Consider the following 18760-nt stretch of genomic DNA (forward strand, 5'->3'; position numbering starts at 1 on the left):
TGCTGCCGCATCACCAATACTGACTGTTGGCTGACTGGTGTTCTTTATGTGATTCTAACCATCTCATAGCTGAAAACATATAATAATTCTGTCGGCCAAGTGCTACAGTTGAATGCCTTTACAAGTGTTAAATATCTATTTTTTTCCCCCCCTCCTTCTAGCTGGGAACTTCTGGGGCAGAACAATGTCTGCTATCTCTAGCTCTACAGATCCAACTAGTTATGATGGGTTTGGACCATTTATGCCAGGTTTTGAAGTAATTCCGTACAATGACCTTCCAGCTCTTGAGGTATTTCACAATATCTTCCTCTAAAATATCATTCTTAATCTCTCCTTGTAGGTATAGTAAATTCTGATGCAAAGAAAGTGAACATGGTTTATCCTTGGAACAAATGTTTGACTAAAAAATATAATGTTTTGTACTTGTTTAGTTTTTTTTGCGGTTTTCATTTTAGAACCCAAAGGGAGAATTATACTAGCTGCAGTAGATTGCTCAGGACATGAGTGAAGAGTATCATGTATATCTGTAACTGCAGAAGGAATTTGGATAGGCAGAATAAATGCAAAAATTGAAACTTCGATGTTAGTCCCAATACCCTGACCTACCTTTCTGACAAATGGCTTTTCAATGGCCAAATGATTAGGCCTGACATTTGAATGTAAGTCACTTCCTATAGCACAATGTCCCCTAAAACCATTCTGGGGTGGTGTTTTACTTACTTAACTGAAGTGCCAGCACCATTTCTTGCAGCATCCTGGGTTTTCTTGGGAGGTTTCCCATCAAGCTACTGGCCAAGCTTGGCCCTGCAGTGTTTGAGAGCTGACAACCTCAAAACTCAACCTATGATTGTTAGCCCAAATAAATAAGTGCATCTTAGTGCTAATAGGATGCTGGATTAATAGCCTCGGAGACTGAAGGCTTCCACTTAGCCATAACACAAGTAAAGCTCAGTGAGGTGCAAGCTTTACCATCTGCCTTTCTCATATACTTTAGCCATGATCTGGAGACAACGCTTAAAGGGGTGAGAGGTTAGTTTGGTATCTGTGCCAACAAGGATGCCAGTGATTTGGAGAGGAGGTGGAGATTGATGTGGTAGAGATCTTTGTTTCTTAAGAACTCGACTGAGACTACATACTTAATTCTTACAGAAACAAAGGTTTTTCAGTATTTAGTTGCTTTGAGGATAAGATGATTCAAAATTGGATAGACTATCTTCCTTCATGGTGGAAGCTCTGTTTTTATCTGATTTCAATCAACTTCGTTCAGGTTCTGGAGGTGCTTTGAGCTGTGGTCTGTAACATAAACTCATACTTATTTTCTCTGATAATAAACATACATTGGTTGTGTTATTAATGGGAGGCTCTGACTATCTCTTTCTGGGTGGCTGAGGTGCAAGCATCTCATACTGGCAATTTTTGGGTCTTTGCTTAAGAAAACTTCTCCTAATGCTGACAAATCTTGCCAGTTCTAACCTTGTCTCTACCCTTATGGGGGAAAGCTTATTGAAAAAGCTGTAGCAAAACCCCTCTATGAATGCTTAGTCTCTGAGTTTCCTCCAACTTTTAAGGCTTGAATCTGTGTTTACGTGTCTGCAGACCCTGCTATGGAATGATAAAGCTGCACTTGAATGGCTCCATTCTTGTGAGGAGATCCAGGAGCTACTATTGTTCAATTGCTTTTCTCTCTCAAGAGCTCTCACAAGAGGTTAACCAAGTTAATACGTTTAACTGATTTGATAAGCCACTTGTCTGGGTGCCCAACCCCTTTTAAGGCTTCTAGTCTCTTATGCATGCAAACAGACTAATTTTTTGAGGCACATGGTGATGTATGCTTAGGTATTGGAGACTGAAATCTAGCCTTTAGTCCTTCATGCCAATAAATGTTAAAATACATTATTAATGTGACCCAAAATGCTTATATAAGGTAGAAATTTCGGGTTAGATTTAGGTTCTGTTATAGGGATTCATCTGTTTCCATGATTAACTTCAGTAAATGGTTTTTTTTTTTTTTTTCCTCCTTTCAATCCACATGTCCTTCATAGCGTGCACTTCAGGATCCAAACATAGCAGCTTTCATGGTTGAACCAATTCAAGGTGAAGCAGGTGTGGTTGTCCCTGATGAAGGTTATCTACCAGGAGTGCAAGAGCTCTGCACAAAACACAATGTAAGTAATTCATTTGAGCTAAATACTTTAAAATACATCCTGCCAAAGTTGAGTATTTACCAGACTCTTGGCCTGTAAGGCCCTTGTAAATAATTGATGCATTTAAGTCAAAATGTTGAGGCCTTCGTGTATTATTAAACCATTTGTTTTCTTCCAGCATGAATGAGGAGACTGCCTAACAGTGCCTTTTTCAGATTCTTCATGACAAGCCATTACAGTATTTTGGAGCGGTAGTAGTTAATACTTAGGTCATTAGTGTGTTATCTAATTATTAACTTCTTAAATTTCACAGTGATGGGAATCAAAATTTGCGGGCTAGATCTAACATGATGTGTCTGAGTAAAATCAAGTGTGTCATGGTATTAACAGTAGTCAAGATGAAATGGAAGTGTAAAGCATTTGAGTTTGTCCTTTTTTTTTTTTTTTTTTTTTAATTAATTCTGTGCCTCGAGAAATATAGCTGCTGTTGAGGAATAATGCTAGCAAGCCAAAAGCTGTGTTCAGTCTCTTGGTGCCAGAGGCATACCTCCTAATTATCCATGTAATGGACAGGTTTCAAATAACACAACTGACAAAGTTCACTGGCACTGGTGCAAGCTACTCATGACTGCGTCCAACCCCGGATCTGCATTTCGTATATACACAATGGGCCAGGCTAATCAGTGGTATAAGTGGATGCACTCTCTCAAATTATTGGAATTGTCTGTTTATCCCCTCAGTGAATTGACTCAATGAGACAACTGCTGCCATTGCAGATCCTGCCATCCAGATAACATCATTTGGGATCAGGATGCACATGGAATTCTGGTTTCCTCCAGAAGCTCATAAGAGAGTGGTCCAAAAATTAATGCATAGCTAGTACTACTTTAGGCCTCTGTAAAGCACTTAATTAAAATTAATATCCCACATGCCTCTGTTAGTCTCTTTTGCCTGACAGTGATTGTCTTATGGTCTCCCTGTTCAACCATTTTGTACGGAAACCCAAACAATGCATCCTCTTCATAGTGGAGTATCTGCTCCATAATCCCTCTCTTTTTAAAGTGAGGACAAATATAATACCAGCAATTAGATTTTCATGCATAATACACAATTATCTCCTTCTCCAGACATAGTCAATGCTTCTCTCTCCTTAGGCTGTCATCTTCTTCCTCCTCCTCCCTGAGCATTTTTCCATGCAGCAACGTGACTATAGGTTGCATCTCCAGATAAAGTAATTTAAGATGGTAGTGTTTGTAATCTATTTTATTACAAGACCAACAGACTTACTACCTAGGGCTGTCAAAAGTGCTCAGCATTAGCCTGCTTCTGCTCCCATTGCAGTCACTGAATTAACTTCAGTGGGAGTAGAGTTAGACCGATGATGAGGGCTTTTGAAAATATTACCCCTTGTAAAACTATTTTCTGTAGAACTTCAGGTGTTATAACAATGTGGAATCTGCTAAATGTAGAATAGAATTCTTGTCTGCTCTAAACAAGTCTTAATGTAAAAATTACCATATAGTACGTCGAGCAGTAATTACAGTCAGTGTGTCATGGAAACAATGGGTTTTCAGGAGTTTTGCGGAGGCAAAAGAAAGGTGCTTGATGTAGGTTAGTTGGCAGATATTTCAGATACTGGGGTGACTTTGCTATGTTGTGTGTTAACTTTCTGAAAGATCAGTCTGTCTAAATCTTAATTCGATATCTGAGTAAACTGTCATTCATTGTTGAATTTTTGTGAAGGTTCTGTTTATTGCTGATGAAATACAGACTGGCTTAGCTAGAACTGGGAAAATGCTGGCTGTTGACCATGAAAATGTGAGACCTGACCTGGTGCTCCTTGGAAAGGCCCTTTCTGGTGGCTTATATCCTGTAAGTAGCAAAACACTGTTTCAGTTTAAACTAACCGCTCATATTGGAGAGACTGTGTTGTCACAAACTAAATGTAAAATTGGTCTGATATGTGGCATTCTTGGGAAGGTGATGTACATATAGGAATAACTGCTTCCAGAATTATGAGGTACTCTGAACCAGATACCCTAACTTGCTAGAAACACAGGTGAAATTCATGACATACACAATTTATTAGTTGCTTGTCCAACTGTTAGTATAGTAAGCACTATATATTAATGATTGGACTAATGGTATTCTTGCCAAAAGAGCAGGGCCATTTGCTATCATCTTCCAAGCCAACCACTGAGACTTGTTCTTTGGAGGATTGGCTTCCAAATTAGTATAAACGGTATGAACTATCCTAGTTCTTATGATGGTGATTTAAGGTACTGTGGTTCTGACATTCAAAGTACTGCAGTATGTCACTTGTGTCTCATTGAATGTTATCTTAACAATTGTAACTATCAAATGTTAAGGGCAGGATTCTGCTCTGTGTCAGAGTACTAATCATTCTATGCTCCTATTCTCATAGAGCTATTTCATTGCTATTTCTGTGCTGAGCTGAATGAACTTTGAAAGCTGAAGAAAATTCTCTCACACACACACACACACACACACACACACACACACACACACACACACACACACACACACACACACACACATGGCTTCTGTTAAAGATTTGTTTCTGAGGGAGCATTAGTCTTGATCTTGTTTTAGTTGTCTAGAATGCCTATGTGAACTGGCTTAAATGGCTCTAATGTAATGAAATTCCTGCTGAGTAGGAAAGCTACAACCAGTAATTAAGCATTACTGCTAACTGGAGCTCTGTCTGAGCTGTTAATCAGAATACTGAATATTAAAATCCCCCCAAAATGCTAAACAATGCAAAGTGCTTCTCATATCTACTAAGACATTATACAGTACCTGTGTAGTTAAGTGGGTTGTATTTAGACTTGGCAGAATTTGTTCTTTTATTATTTTTTATAATTTCAATGTTTATTTTTAAGCTTTTTTCAGTTTATCTTTTTATTTTTAAATTTTCACAGTTGCAGGAAATTATGGAAGGGATCAGACAATGGGGGATTAGACAATTATTTAATGACAGTAGACATTGATTCATAAAGTTAAAGCTTTTTAACTATTAAAACACAAATTGCCAACATTATGTCAAAGTAAATATCCTTACATCAAACTGAGTTCTCAAGCTGAGTTCTTCTTTCTTTGCCTATCTGTATATTGCTATTATCACTGAAAATACTGTTTCATCAGTTTGTGTATGCATGGTGAAATCAATGTTTACTAACATTTACTGATATAAATCTAATTCTTCCAAGCTTAGTTATATTGTGCCATAGGACTGCTAGACAGCCTCTCCTTCTATACAGATCTGTAGATGTGGAATTTATACAGGAATGTGGATGTTCGTAACAAACTATGCAGATTGAGAACTACCAATTTCTAGGTACTGAAGAAAGTCTGGTCTAAGTGTAAAATTATTTTGATCATTACATATATGCAAATGAATTGATGGACATTCCCAATCTTTAGGTATCAGCAGTACTGTGTGATGATGAAATTATGCTGACCATTAAGCCAGGTGAACATGGATCTACATACGGAGGAAATCCGTTAGCCTGCCGTGTGGCTATGGCAGCACTTGAGGTATGTAGGTTCTAGCTAAGGTTTTGAAATTCCAGGGACAACGTTAAATTTGATAGGGTTAGAATGGAAAATTGCTTATGTTTCAATGATACACTTTAGCAAAAGTCGATGTGTATAAACAATGGAGAATAATGACTTCAAAGTTTTACTAAATAAGCAGCATTTCTGGTGGTGCTGTCCATTTGAATTCTAGGTTTAGATAGGAATGGAAAACTGATGGTAGCTTACTATAATTTGTATATATTGACTGTTACAACACACATTCTGAAATAACTGCTAGAAATGTATCTACTTTCTGTTAATTTTACTGTTTTAAAATTCTTAAATATTCCAATAGAAAAAAGTTGGGGATGATAATGCCTTACATATCAGCTTTGTCTAGTGGAAGACCAAATATTTCAATGGCATTATTTGGAGTTAATAAAATAACATTCTCCTATGCCATTTTTAATAAAAAAGCTTCTAAATTTTGTCATTATAATAGACTAACATCCTTCTACACACTAATAAAGTTAGTTTAATCAAACATCTGTGGTGTCACAATTCAAAACAGATGTTACAATATCATGTCAAGGAATCCATGTTTTAAGAATTATTTAATGTAAGTTTCCCACTAAATCATGAAGCTTTTTTTTTTTTTTTTTTTAAAGTATTGTCCAGTATATAGATTCAGGAAAATTAATGGATTAATAGATTGTGTCTTCGAAGAGTGTCCACCTGCTTGTGTGGAGTTTAAAAAAAAAAGTGAACGTAACAGGCAAAAGAAGGCAGACTTTAGATTAAAAGTTCAGAGCAATCCACAGCTTGTCTGCATGAAGTATTAAGGACTCCTAACGTACAGTAATCAGCTTGGATGGTCAGCTTCCACCATGATTTTTCTAGCAGATATGTTTTTTTGTACCCCAAAACTAAGTGCTGTACTTGGTAATATATTTCATTTTTATACGTACCAGTATGGTGTATTCCACCTTAGCAGAGAGACTGAAACAACCAAAAAGCCCTTCAGATATCTTCAGCTTCAACTTCTTTTTAGGTGATTGAAGAAGAAAGCTTAAGTGAAAATGCAGAAGCAATGGGCAACCTGTTAAGAAGTGAGCTCATGAAGACTCCATCAGACATTGTGACCTGTGTAAGAGGAAAAGGATTACTAAATGCTATTGTTATCCGTGAAACTAAAGGTAAGAAAACTTTCAACCAGTTGCAAAGCCAAAGTGAGTGACAGGTTTTTAACTTGACTTGCAGATATTGCATGAAATGGAGGATGAGTTAATTACAGCACCTTTGGTTTCAAATCATGGCTAACTCATCTTACTCTCCAGTGGCAGTGTCTCCACACAACTGTATGTTTCTGACAAGAGATACTTTTCCCTTCTAGTGTGTGTACTTTCAAGCAGAAAAAGCTGGTTAGTTTGTCACATCAAGCATTGTAAATTCCCACAGACATGACAAATGCTAAACTATCAAACCAATATGGGCAACAGACATCACACATCTTTATCACTGTCAATAAACACCCTCCCAGCTAATTGCCCAAACAAAACTGGATGGAACAGATAGAGATGTCGTTTGTACTGTGCCCTGAAAGTCAATCCCAGCCACACACAGAGGGAATAGCTTTTAGAGTTGAAGGCACACTATTAGCATGCATTGCTGCTGTGCTCCCAGGTTGTCAGTCCTTGAATAAAGAGGTAAAGTGTCACAAATGAGTACAATGAGGCATTGGGAGGGGAAGAGATGACCCCTGAGAAAAATCAGTTTCCAGGGACTAACACCTTGAGTTGCACCTGAAAGTGGCTTAAAAGCCAGTGCAGAATACAGAGTAGTGCTGTCATATGCTCTCATTAATTTTTTCTGCTGATTCTGGTCCTGTTGCTTTCTGTGGTAAAGTGCTGCAGGGAAATACTGCAGTTACCTTGGTAGTTTTAAGACCTAATGCACTGATTTAGGTATATCATATGCACCTTATTTGTAACCTCTGTTCAGCCCTCCTCCTCTCTTTCTCCACTTTGTTTATATGTAGATTTTAGCATCTGGGCACCTAAAAATTACAGTGATTGGGAAGGAGGAGAGGGTCTAGATGGATAGTAATCTCATCAGAGCAAGGGATATGTGTTTTGTGGAGGACAAAACTTTTGGATTCTCCATTCCTGTCTGTTTTATATCTAGCCAATATAGTCCAGAATAAATTGTATCTTATTTCTGTGTCAAGTTCTCAGTAGCAGAATAGCAGAAAACCTATGCTGGAGATAAAATATGGATATGCCACTGTCCCATGTGTGCAGTCCTAACATTTACCTGGGAAGTAGCTCATAGCTGGCTACTCCATTTAAGATAAAGAACACTGCGTATGTAATCTAATTACTGTACTGCCAGACAGCAGAGAGGCTGCAGTCTGGTACCACACACTACAAGTTAACATGGTGACATTTAATATGCTGTAGCATAATTTTTTTTTTTGGCTTTAGACTATGATGCCTGGAAAGTGTGTCTGCGGCTTCGTGATAATGGACTTCTCGCCAAACCCACACATGGTGATATCATCAGGCTGGCACCCCCACTTGTGATCAAGGAGGATGAAATCAGAGAGTGCATTGAAATCATTCATAAAACCATTCTGTCTTTCTGAAGACATGTTGTTTCAGCACATCACCTTGGGTCAACTAGCAGATGCATTTGAAAGATGTGCTATAAAGACCCCACTCTGAAAGCAAACATCCACTCCCGTATATCTTAAAGGACTTATACTTCTAAAACTTAGTTATGTTTAGGTATTTAAATTTTAATGGATCAGAAGAAGGTAAATCATGACTCTGAAATTTCCAATCTCTTGTGACTATTTGCAAATGAAGAAGTGAAGCTATATTCAACCAATTATGTACTGTATGCTTTAAGTTAAACTTCTTGACAGGAGTCTGTATGTAGACATCTCTTAAATTGCTGAAGGTCTCAGCCAAAGTTTAATGTGTAATTTACACATATTTTAATAATAAACATTTCCTTTTGTATAACTGCACAAAGCTTTGTATTTGGAATTTTATCTCGCTTGATGCAGTACTTGTAGGACTCAATCTCTTGCTGTGGACGCTACTGGTTGTCATGCCGAGAAATCCTGGCTCCCATCCTCAAAGCATCAAGAATAGCATAATTTTTCTGTTCTTCTTTTGCAATTTATAAAAAGGCATCTAACCATAAAGGTTTGATAAACTGGATGTTCTACTGGTAAATGTGTCACGGACCAGCTTATACTCTGTATGTAAAATCTCTTGAATGTATGACAATAATAGACATTGTTTTCAAGAATGTGATCTCAGTGTTCTGTTTTACAGATTGTGAAACCAATCAGTGTACAGATCTTGGTTTGCCATTCTAAAATTTATAAAAATCTATAATTTGATGTTTATTTACATTAAAATAAATACATCTTCTATTAAGAAATGTCCATGTTCAATTAAAACTGTCAATGTATTAAAAAAGGATTAGTCTAACTTGAACCTTACAAGTACTTTTCTTAGTAGCTGTGGCCAAGTAGCTCCTTGATATTAATGAATATCCCATCTGTTTGCAGCCACCTTAACACTGGAGGTTTCTGCTTTACTTTCCTTCAGGACTAGTGTTTCTAATCCTTCCTGCCTTTTGGAAATTGCTGGGTATAGTGTTAAACATGCACATGTGATAGTCACTGCTAATCTTTCACGAGGATACTCCTTGGTCCTGGTTAATCAGTCTCCCTTCTTTGAGTGCTTGTTCATGTCAATTCCAATCAGGTGTGTATGCGCCGCATGCAAGAGAGATGGAAGATTTTTCCCCTAGCAGTACCCAGAGGGTTGGCTTAGGCGACCCCTGAAGTTGTGCCTTCTTGGCACCCAATATAGGGCCCTGCTGACCCGACCCAACCCCCCCCTCAGTTCCTTCTTACCGCTGGTGATGGCTAGCTGGAACTTCTCTCGCTTTTGCAAGCGCCTTTAGCAGTGTCCCACTGTCAGCTGTATAAAGTTAGATTATTAGTAGATTCTCTACGTTTCCGTGTTGGGGGTTCCCCCCCTCCATTTTGTTCCCCAACACCAGGGCATGCCTCGGTTGCCAGGGTTCAAATCATGTGAAGTCTGCAGGAAGTTGATGCCGAAGAGTGACCCGCACACTTCTTGTTTGAAGTGCCTCAGCGGGAGTCACCAAAAAGACAAATGCTGCATTTGCAAGGGGTTTCGGCCGAGGACCCTTAAGGATCGCGAGAAGAGACAGAATTCTCCTCATGGAGGCAGCCATCCATCCACAGTCTAACCCCGGGTCGGCGGAGCCCATGCTGAGCGCTGCCTCCTCTGCATGCAGCGCACTGGCACCAAGAAACGAGGCTAAGAACTCCTGGCACCAACATGGCGGTGAACATAAGACTTCTGGCGGACAGGTATCATTCGTCCCTGACGCCTCTATGCTACTCATACTGGATTACCTTCTCCATCTCAAGCAGCAGGGGCTATCCATGTTGTCAATAAGGGTTCACTTGGCCACCATCTCTGCTTTCCATCCAGGAGCAGAGGGCTGGTCAGTGTTCGCCAACCCTGTGGTCAGCCATTTCCTCAAAGGTCTTGACAGGCTATACCCGCAAGTCAGACAGCCGGTCCCAGCTTGGGACCTCAACCTGGTCCTTTCCAGACTGATGGGGCCTCCTTTTGAACCCGTGGAGACATGGTCCCTGCTCTACCTCTCATATAAGGTGGCGTTTCTAGTGGCAATAGCTTCAGCCAGGAGCGTGTCTGAGCTCAAGGCCTAACATCAGAACTTCCTTACACCATCTTCTGTAAGGACAAGGTTCAGCTCAGGCCTTACCCAGCTTTCCTCCTAAAGGTTGTCTCCCAATTTCACATCAACCAGGACACCTTCCTCCCAGTGTTCTATCCTACGCCGCACTCGAGTGGTAGGAGCAGAGGCTTCACTTGCTGGATGTCTGCAGAGTGTTAGCCTTCTACATCGAGAGAACAAAGCCATTCCAAAAGTTCATCCAACTATTCGTGACTGTGCCAGACAGAATGAGAGGTCTTACAGTCTCCTCTCAATGAGTTTTGTCGTGGATCACTTCCTGCATCCGAGAGTGCTACAACCTGGCAGGGGTACTTGCCCCTCCGATCACTGCGCACTCCACCAGGGTGCAGGCCTCTTCAATGGCGTTCCTGGTGCAGGTACTCACCCAGGAAATATTCAGAGCAGCGACATGATCCTCCATACACACTTTCATCACACATTGTGCAATCACCCAGCAGGTCAGAGATGACGCGGCCTTTGGTAGAGTGATACTCCAATGGGGGGACAACTCCGACCCCGCCTCCAGAATTTAGGCTTGTGATTCATCTGATTGGAATTAACATGAACAAGCACTCGAAGAAGAAAAAACGGTAACTCACCTTCTCATAACTGTTCTTCAGGATGTGTTGTTCATGTCCATTCCAATACCCTCCCTCCTACCCCTCTGTCGGAGTACCCGGCAAGAAGGAACTGAGGGGGGGTCGGGTTGGCAGGGCCCTATATTTGTTGCCATAAAGACGCGACTCCAGGGGTGCCCTGGCCGACCCTACGGATACTGCTGGGGGAAAAATCTTCTAGCTGTTGTGCACGTGGCATGCGCACAGCTGATTGGAATGCACATGAACAGCACATCTTGAAGAACAGCAGTTACGAGAGGGCGAGTAACCGTTTTTTCTTGGACTATGTAATGCAGTTCCCACTGAGGTAGGGCAGTGGTTAGTCAATGCCATGCATCTCACGCTTTAAAAAATTCCTTTCTCAGTTTGCCCAGTGCAAAGACTTCCTACTAACTATGAACCAGGACTACTAAATAGTAGCAGAGTATATAAAAATGGTGTACACGGATCTTGCAAAGGCAACATTAAGTTGGTGGTTATTTATGGAAGTGAACAGGACTAGAGAACCTTATGCTGGCTCACGATGTACATTATTTAGGAAAAAGGGATGGGATGAATATCAGCTGTGGATGAGTAAGAATGAGAGTGAAGTTTTCCTTAAAGGTGAATATGTATTTGAGAGAGAGAGACATAATGGTGACTGTTGGGTTTGGAGATAAGGGACAAAATGCCGGAAGGTGTGGCTTGATGTCAATAGCACTTAGAGGTGCAAGATTGCCAGGTAATATAAACAGGGCTAATGGTATAACAGAAAGAAAGTGGTATATAATCCATGACTGACTAAGTCCCTTCAAAAAGTAAATCATGGAGCCTTGTAGCACCATGGAGAGTAGGTGGAAGCAGGACCTTGGATTCCTATAAATCTTAGTGACTTGTGTGTTTGTTGGTGTCAGATGTTTTTATTAAAATTAAGCCCTTTTATCTCAAGTCTGATCCTAGAGCCTAGCACAGAAGTTTACCTTCTCCATGCATCATATTCACTTAGTAACAAACATAACACATCCTGCCTTTTGTTTAAGGCTCTCAGACCTGCTATCATTACTAAGCTAGTGCTATAAACATACTTGGCAGGACATCCATACAACTTGGGGAAGAAGGAAAGCAAACAAACCCCATCTCGGTTCCTTTTATTTAAAAGGGTGGAGACGGTCAAGATGTTGGAGAACCTCCCATGCAGAGAGGATATATTCCATTCATCATCAATAAAAGACTCGGGAGGGTGCTCCAGCAAGATAGTAGCAACAGTTAGGATGACACTAGGACATATCAAAATTCCTTCTCTCCCCTCTCCCCCACTGCTCAAAGGGGTGAAGTCATAATACGGTTAGACTCCCACCTACTCTGGGTGTGTGTGCACGCGCGCATGAGCACTATGGATTTTTCCCTTGGTAAAATTGTTCTCTCTCTGTTTCTCTTGTTCCTCCTTTAATAGGCATAGCTGTAATCTCTTCAGTTTATGGATATAAATAAATAATGGATCGTCTTGTTTTTAAAAAACAAAACAGAACAAAAAAGCAACCCTCCTGTTTCATTTTCCGGAATTTTAGTTTGGTTTAGAAATTTTCTTCAAGGTGGTTCTTATACAAAAAAAGCAGTAGACAACGAACCTGTTACTTTACCTCTTCCTTCCATAAATTCAATGTCTGAGCATGTATGCTCCCTTGACATATTCCTGAGGCATACTAAGCCTATGCCATAGGCCACTCTGCCGCACAACATCCTGAACGTGTTAGAAGTGTCTATGGTGGAACAAACCCTCTTATTTGTATTTCAACAGCAAAGTTACTGGCTTTGATTTTTACTTCAGTTAAGGCGAAAAACATGTCCTCAGTTGCTTTCTTTCTCCACTTCATTTTGCAGTAGCTACTGCTTGTTTATTCCCTGTCTCTTTCAACTTTCCGTCAGCAGATGGAGCCAAAAGCTCAGCTTTGTGCTGAAAGCAAAGTCATGGGTGTAGCATTAGTGGAAATTGTTCCTATTTTGGGCTTGCTTCTGATCTTTGATAGAGCCGGGAAAAGCCACACAAACACCACTGCATCTGTGTGTGCTATGCAGGCAGAGGGACTTAGTGTATGGTGAGGTAGTGAAGCTTTGTATGGATGGGGCTGTGCAAAGGAGACTAATTTAGCTACATTCAAATTGCCACTGTTTTACAAATTAGGTCATTTAAAAAGTATACTCTAAAAAGTGCAAAGAAAATTACTTGTAAGAGCTCTCAAAGTAAACTCATAAGCGCATTTTGGGTTTTCTTATTGCATCCTAGCTTTATAGGTAGAGGAGATTTTTTTTAAAAAATCAATCAATCTATCCCTCCAGCAAGGTGGAATTATTCATCAGAGTGTTATTCTCCCCCATAAAGATTACTAAAAAATACTGTGTGATTCATACCTGTCAACATGTGAAGGCTATAACTAGGGAAATCTTGGAAGAAAAGTAGGGCTACTGAAACACCAACAGACCCTGGTTGTTAGCGTGTGGGATCAAACCAGGGACCTCAGTGCACGAGCCGTTACTGCGTGAGCTAAAAGCCATATCATGCTTAGCTAAGGCTGTAGAGCAGACTCATTAACCTCTCTTTAGGTGGGACAGAACACCACACCCAGGAGGTGTGTGGGTTACACTACACCTTTTAATAACACAGAAATACAGGGACTGGGGGACCTTTTTGTGAGATGAAGAGGGCACACTTATAAATATTTTGTTCAAAAGAATGGGACTGGCACTCCTAAACCAGGACAGTTAGCTTGTGGGGATGTAATCTCCGTGTCTGATTATTACAAAGTATATGCATCTGTGTGACTGTCCAATCCAGTGATCTACTGGAAAATATTTTTTACTATGTAAAAAGGGATGTTTTACGTAATGTACGCTCATCCTAAGGCAGGAAATGCAGAGGAGGAGCTAACGATACCAGCAATGCTCTGCAGTTAAAGAATCCTAGTCATAAGTCACTTGTGTTTTAACAGAAACATGGCAAAACTACTGAGACATTACTATGCGCCTGGGGTCTCAGCATCTGTGCCAGATGCCAGACAGTAATAGCTTTTTAAATTTTCTTTCCTGTACTGCAAAGCACTGTGGGAACTGGACAGCTATAAAGCCCTACTCCAAAGGGAGTTTAGACACTCTGAGCTAGATGGGGTCAAGGACGAATTGCTTGAGGTTGGGTTGCTTCTTGAAAATGCTCCTTTGTTTTTCTTCCAAATACTTGTAAACATGCTTTTTATTTCATACTTTAGGCAGCTGGGGTTTTCATCTAATAGCCTATCATGCTGACAGTAACACAGACCAGATAATACTGGCCTGTAGTGAATTCTGTTGATGTGTATGGAAAATCCCTCTTGTTGTTCCTCTTCCCTAATCTTTTGTCTGTCTTTATGTGCATAAAGTGAAGGCTCACACTGAGGGTACTTTGGGACAGTGACTCTGCTGGCTGGAAAATGCCCAGCACATTCGTGGTACTATCACAAATAAGACTGCAGCTTACTCCTATTCACCTTGCTCATACAAGGAGTCCCATTAATTTCCCAAGGTTTAGGCTACATAACACTCCTCAGGAATATGAACCCTAAAGATAACACAGTGCCCAACAGTGTAATTTAACCATGTTCAAACTTTCACCTCTTTTCTAGTATCCTACAAATCATAGGGACTATTCTAAAGTTAACTCATTTATTCAAAATGAATAAAGATCTTAAATGAAAGGTGTAAAGAAAATTGTAAATAAAATTTAGCTTGAAATAATTCAGAGTAAAAGGATATATGTAAAATTAGTGTTGTTCTAACATACATCGCTGCTACTAGAGGTGGGGAAAATAAATATGCAAGCTGGAAAACACTTTAGGAAATCTAGTCCATCCATCTGTCATATTTCTCCAGAGTAGGCACTGAGACTGGGCTTGCTTGGTGTGGGGAGAAACAGGAACTGGCCCCACAGTAGTAACTGTGATTAGCATTATGTATATAGAAATAATCTCTGGAGGAAACAAGAACTTAAATAGCCTATCCAACTTGGGCAGGCTCAGGTGCAATATCATTATCTACATTTTCCATAGCATACCCCAGCAATATTGTATCCCATAGTTGGCCAGTATAAACAGCAACAGTTAGTTTTTCAGCATTATAGGCGTGACCAGCCTCATTGAGGATACTGCAAAGTTTGCTTCATATTTGTAAAGTGCTTTGAGATCTTAGCATGAGATACACTTCCGTAGTGCTTTGAACTATTACTAAATATATTTATGGTAACCGCTGTTAAATTATATCCCATTGGTTGGGGATATTATTTCTTTGCTTTGCTCAATGGGTTATAGGTATCAGGGTCTGTTTTCTAGCATTCCCTCATATTTTTTCTTTTGACTTGCCCCCAAGTAGCAATCAGAGAGTAGCTGGTTTGCACAGACATTAAATATGAATTACTTGATATTTCAAAAGCTTTTGTTTTTTTAAAAATGTGATGACTATCACAGTTTCCCGCAAAGGGCACTGTTTTCCACACTGATGGAAGCATAATATCTGAGGGAATCATAAAGACTTCAGCTATTATCTTGAGCTCTGATCAGGCACACATTTTGTCACGAGATAACGTCATAAAGCTTACCCAATCTGATTATAACTGAGCATCCTTCCTTTGAACACAGTCTTAAGCAACAAAGATAAAATACGTTCCACAGGGATCCCATGTATTCTGACATCCCACGTGGATGTAGGATGAGGATTTTGTATTTATTTGTATATTCATGTGAAGTGTTATCTAGATGCAGAAGCCCTCAACTTTACATGCTGTGTGTCAAATGTGAAACACGTCATAAACACAGCTAAATATCCGGCAGAAAATCAGTGGCCATATTGTGTTACAAATGGATAAATTCATAAATATTATGATGGAAGTTGAGTGAACCTCATTGGTCGGTGTGATACATGCCCTTCATTCGGGATAAGTGTAAGAAACTGAGCTATGTGCACAGAGGCGTTTTGTTAGGTGTTGTTTGATGGAGATGTATCTGTTCGTTAGTAGAAGCAGGCAGAGACATGCATCCAAAACCCAAGCAGACAGCAATATAAAGCATCGGTAACTTTGCTCTGAGAGAGCGATAACAGTTTTTTAGGCAGAGTGATAGTTGGCTTAGAATGGTGAGCAAAGAAATGGTTTCCTGCTGTGTTCAGGGCAACAGGATTTTACAAACGTTCTGTGTAAATAAATGGGATTGAATCAACCAAATCCCCGACATCAATTTCTCCTCCTAACGGAAAGAACCTGCAAGATCCCAAGTATTGCCTCACTGCTTTGGGCAAAAGGGGTAGCTATATGTTGCACTTAGACATCAATTTCCACTCAAAGAGCCCAAAGCACTTGCAAATATTAATCATTTTTAGACTTCCATGTGAGATTGGGAAGTATTAATCATTCCCATTTTACAGCTTGGGAATTGAGGCATAGGGAAATTAAGTGACTTGCTGAAGGTTACAGACAAAGTCTGTGTCAGAGACAGGAATGGAACCTAGATCTCCTGCCTCCTCTGCCTTAAACACAGGGGCATCCAAGATGAAGGCTGGGCTTGTGGTTAGGACTCTGGTCTGAGACTCCTGAGATTTGGGCTCAACACCCAGCTCTGATGCAAGCTTTCGATCTAACTTTTGGCAAGATGTTTAGTCTCTCTCTGGCTCAGTGTCCCATCTGTAAACTGGGGCTAACGATACTTCCTGTCTCCCTGCCATCTGCCTGTCATGTCTAATTAGATCGGAAACTCTTTGGGGCAGGAACTGTCTTGTACTATGGCTATGTGCAGTGCCTGGAACAATGGGGACTCAATCTCATTTAGGGCCTCTAATAGAAATAATCATCACGTAAACAGTGCCAGCGTGAATAGGACTGAAATCTGTTTTTATTGCCATGGTAGTAAAACATAGTCTTCAAAGGAGAATAGTCAGAAAAAATAAAGGACCAATTAAACAGTATCGTGAACAGGTTCTTCTCCATTGGCTTCAATAGCATTGTGTCCTGCTACAGCAGGGCTGACTTCGTCCCAGAGGGAGGACAAATCTGAGCATGAACCAGAGCTATATAACTAGGTGATTTTGTATTGTCTGAACAGCTTGCAGTAAATGTCACACAATCTGAGGAGAGGCAGAGGAATGAGGTCTTGCTGATACACTTCCTGATCTCTTATATTCACATGTGCAGGGAACAGCTCCTTCCTATCAAGGTTAGTCACTTTTAGACACTGTGAGAAAATGACTCATATTTGCATGCTAGCTGGACTGTGAACAAAGCAAAGGTTTGAGCTCCGAGTTCTGAAGTTAACCTTCAAAAGCACAAAAATAAAAACGAGATTAAAACCATCCCAGGCAGGCATTCCTGTGCAGACAATCAATTTCCAGGGATGATATCTGCATTATGAAAGACATTAGACCAGTGGTGGGCAACCTGCGGCCCGCGGGCTGCATGTGGCCCATCAAGGTAATCTGATTGTGGGCCGCGAGACATTTTGTTGACTTTGACCATCTGCAGGCATGACCCCCCCACAGCTTCCAGTGGCTGCAGTTTGCTGTTCCTGGCCAATGGGAGCTGCGGGGGGCCGTGCCTGCGGATGGTCAACATCCACAAAATGTCTCGCGGCCTGCAATCAGATTATCTTGATGGGCCGCATGCTTGCTCACCAGTGCATTTGACTGATGCAGATAGTGGCCTTCCCAAGTACCAGTGCTTCTTGCTAGAGAAGGAGATAATGCAAAAATGAAATTCTAAACGCATTGTCCTGCACGCCCTTGTGTGAAGATGAACTGAAAGTATTTTATTAATGCAATTACTACATGGTTCCTTCCAAGATGATTATCGCCAGTAATAATCCCTTTCTTACATCTGCAGGCATGAGTCGTAGAGATGCATAGCCATTTGTTAACTATGCCAAACAATTTTAATTTCTTAGGAATTGCCTTTGTTGCATAGGCAGGATGCATTTTGTTTGCTTTTTGTTCATCAGGCAGTTTGTCAGCACAGGCTCTCTCTTTCTGTCTCAGTAGTGGATACTCTCCTGGGTTGGCAGGTTAGCCATGGCCTACCCAGTGTTGAATCAGATGCATTACAGTTTTCCTTCACTGGTGTCAATCAGTTCTGAATGTTCCTTTCCATGTCAGTTTCACCTGCCCACTTCTTGATAGGACTAGCATGGACAGAGTTTAATTGTACCTGCTGGGTTAGTGATTGTAGTGTGAATGTCTATCCTGAAAAACTATAGGGCTCTAGCTGGTGGCAGATGGCACATCTAACAGATCAGCTGGTGCATGAACAAATTTCAATTTATAAGCCGCAACCCCGATTCCAGTCCCTCTTGTTTTTACATTCAGATACCGTACTAAGGATCCTATTCTCTGCCAGTCACTGTCATGAGTGGTTGCATAGCCATCCCTATCGGGGTGGAGGGTGACAGATATTAGGGTGGTACCATATTTTGAACCCAAGAATGAGTCTTGCTCTGCCAGTACCACCATAATGCATTCTGTGCTTGTTTGCAGAGAGTTCAGCATTATGAAGAGACAGGAGCACGGGGACTAGCAAAGGAAAGAGTACAGCTGTCAGTACAGATGCTCTCTGCAGACTACACTGTACCAGGGAAAGGGAAGGAGATGGCATAGGGTGGGGAG

The 18760-nt window shown here is 40.6% G+C and overlaps 1 protein-coding gene across 3 annotated transcripts in view; it reads left to right on the forward strand.

Moving 5' to 3' along the window:
* OAT (ornithine aminotransferase) overlaps positions 1–9061 on the forward strand; it is a 30677-nt gene extending 21616 nt beyond the window's left edge. For 2 of the 3 annotated variants that reach the window (XM_074959195.1, XM_074959196.1), the window contains exons 5-10: positions 162–289; positions 2043–2165; positions 3888–4016; positions 5589–5702; positions 6736–6880; positions 8168–9061. In XM_074959195.1, the coding sequence (XP_074815296.1) occupies positions 162–289; positions 2043–2165; positions 3888–4016; positions 5589–5702; positions 6736–6880; positions 8168–8328 (800 nt within the window). In that variant the 3' untranslated portion in view covers positions 8329–9061. The remainder of the gene's footprint in view (positions 1–161; positions 290–2042; positions 2166–3887; positions 4017–5588; positions 5703–6735; positions 6881–8167) is intronic. The other variant, XM_074959194.1, reaches the window with a different exon arrangement.
* Positions 9062–18760: the final 9699 nt, after the last annotated feature.

The sequence above is a fragment of the Natator depressus genome, chromosome 7, assembly GCF_965152275.1.
Source record: "Natator depressus isolate rNatDep1 chromosome 7, rNatDep2.hap1, whole genome shotgun sequence".
Taxonomy (NCBI): Eukaryota; Metazoa; Chordata; order Testudines; family Cheloniidae; genus Natator; species Natator depressus.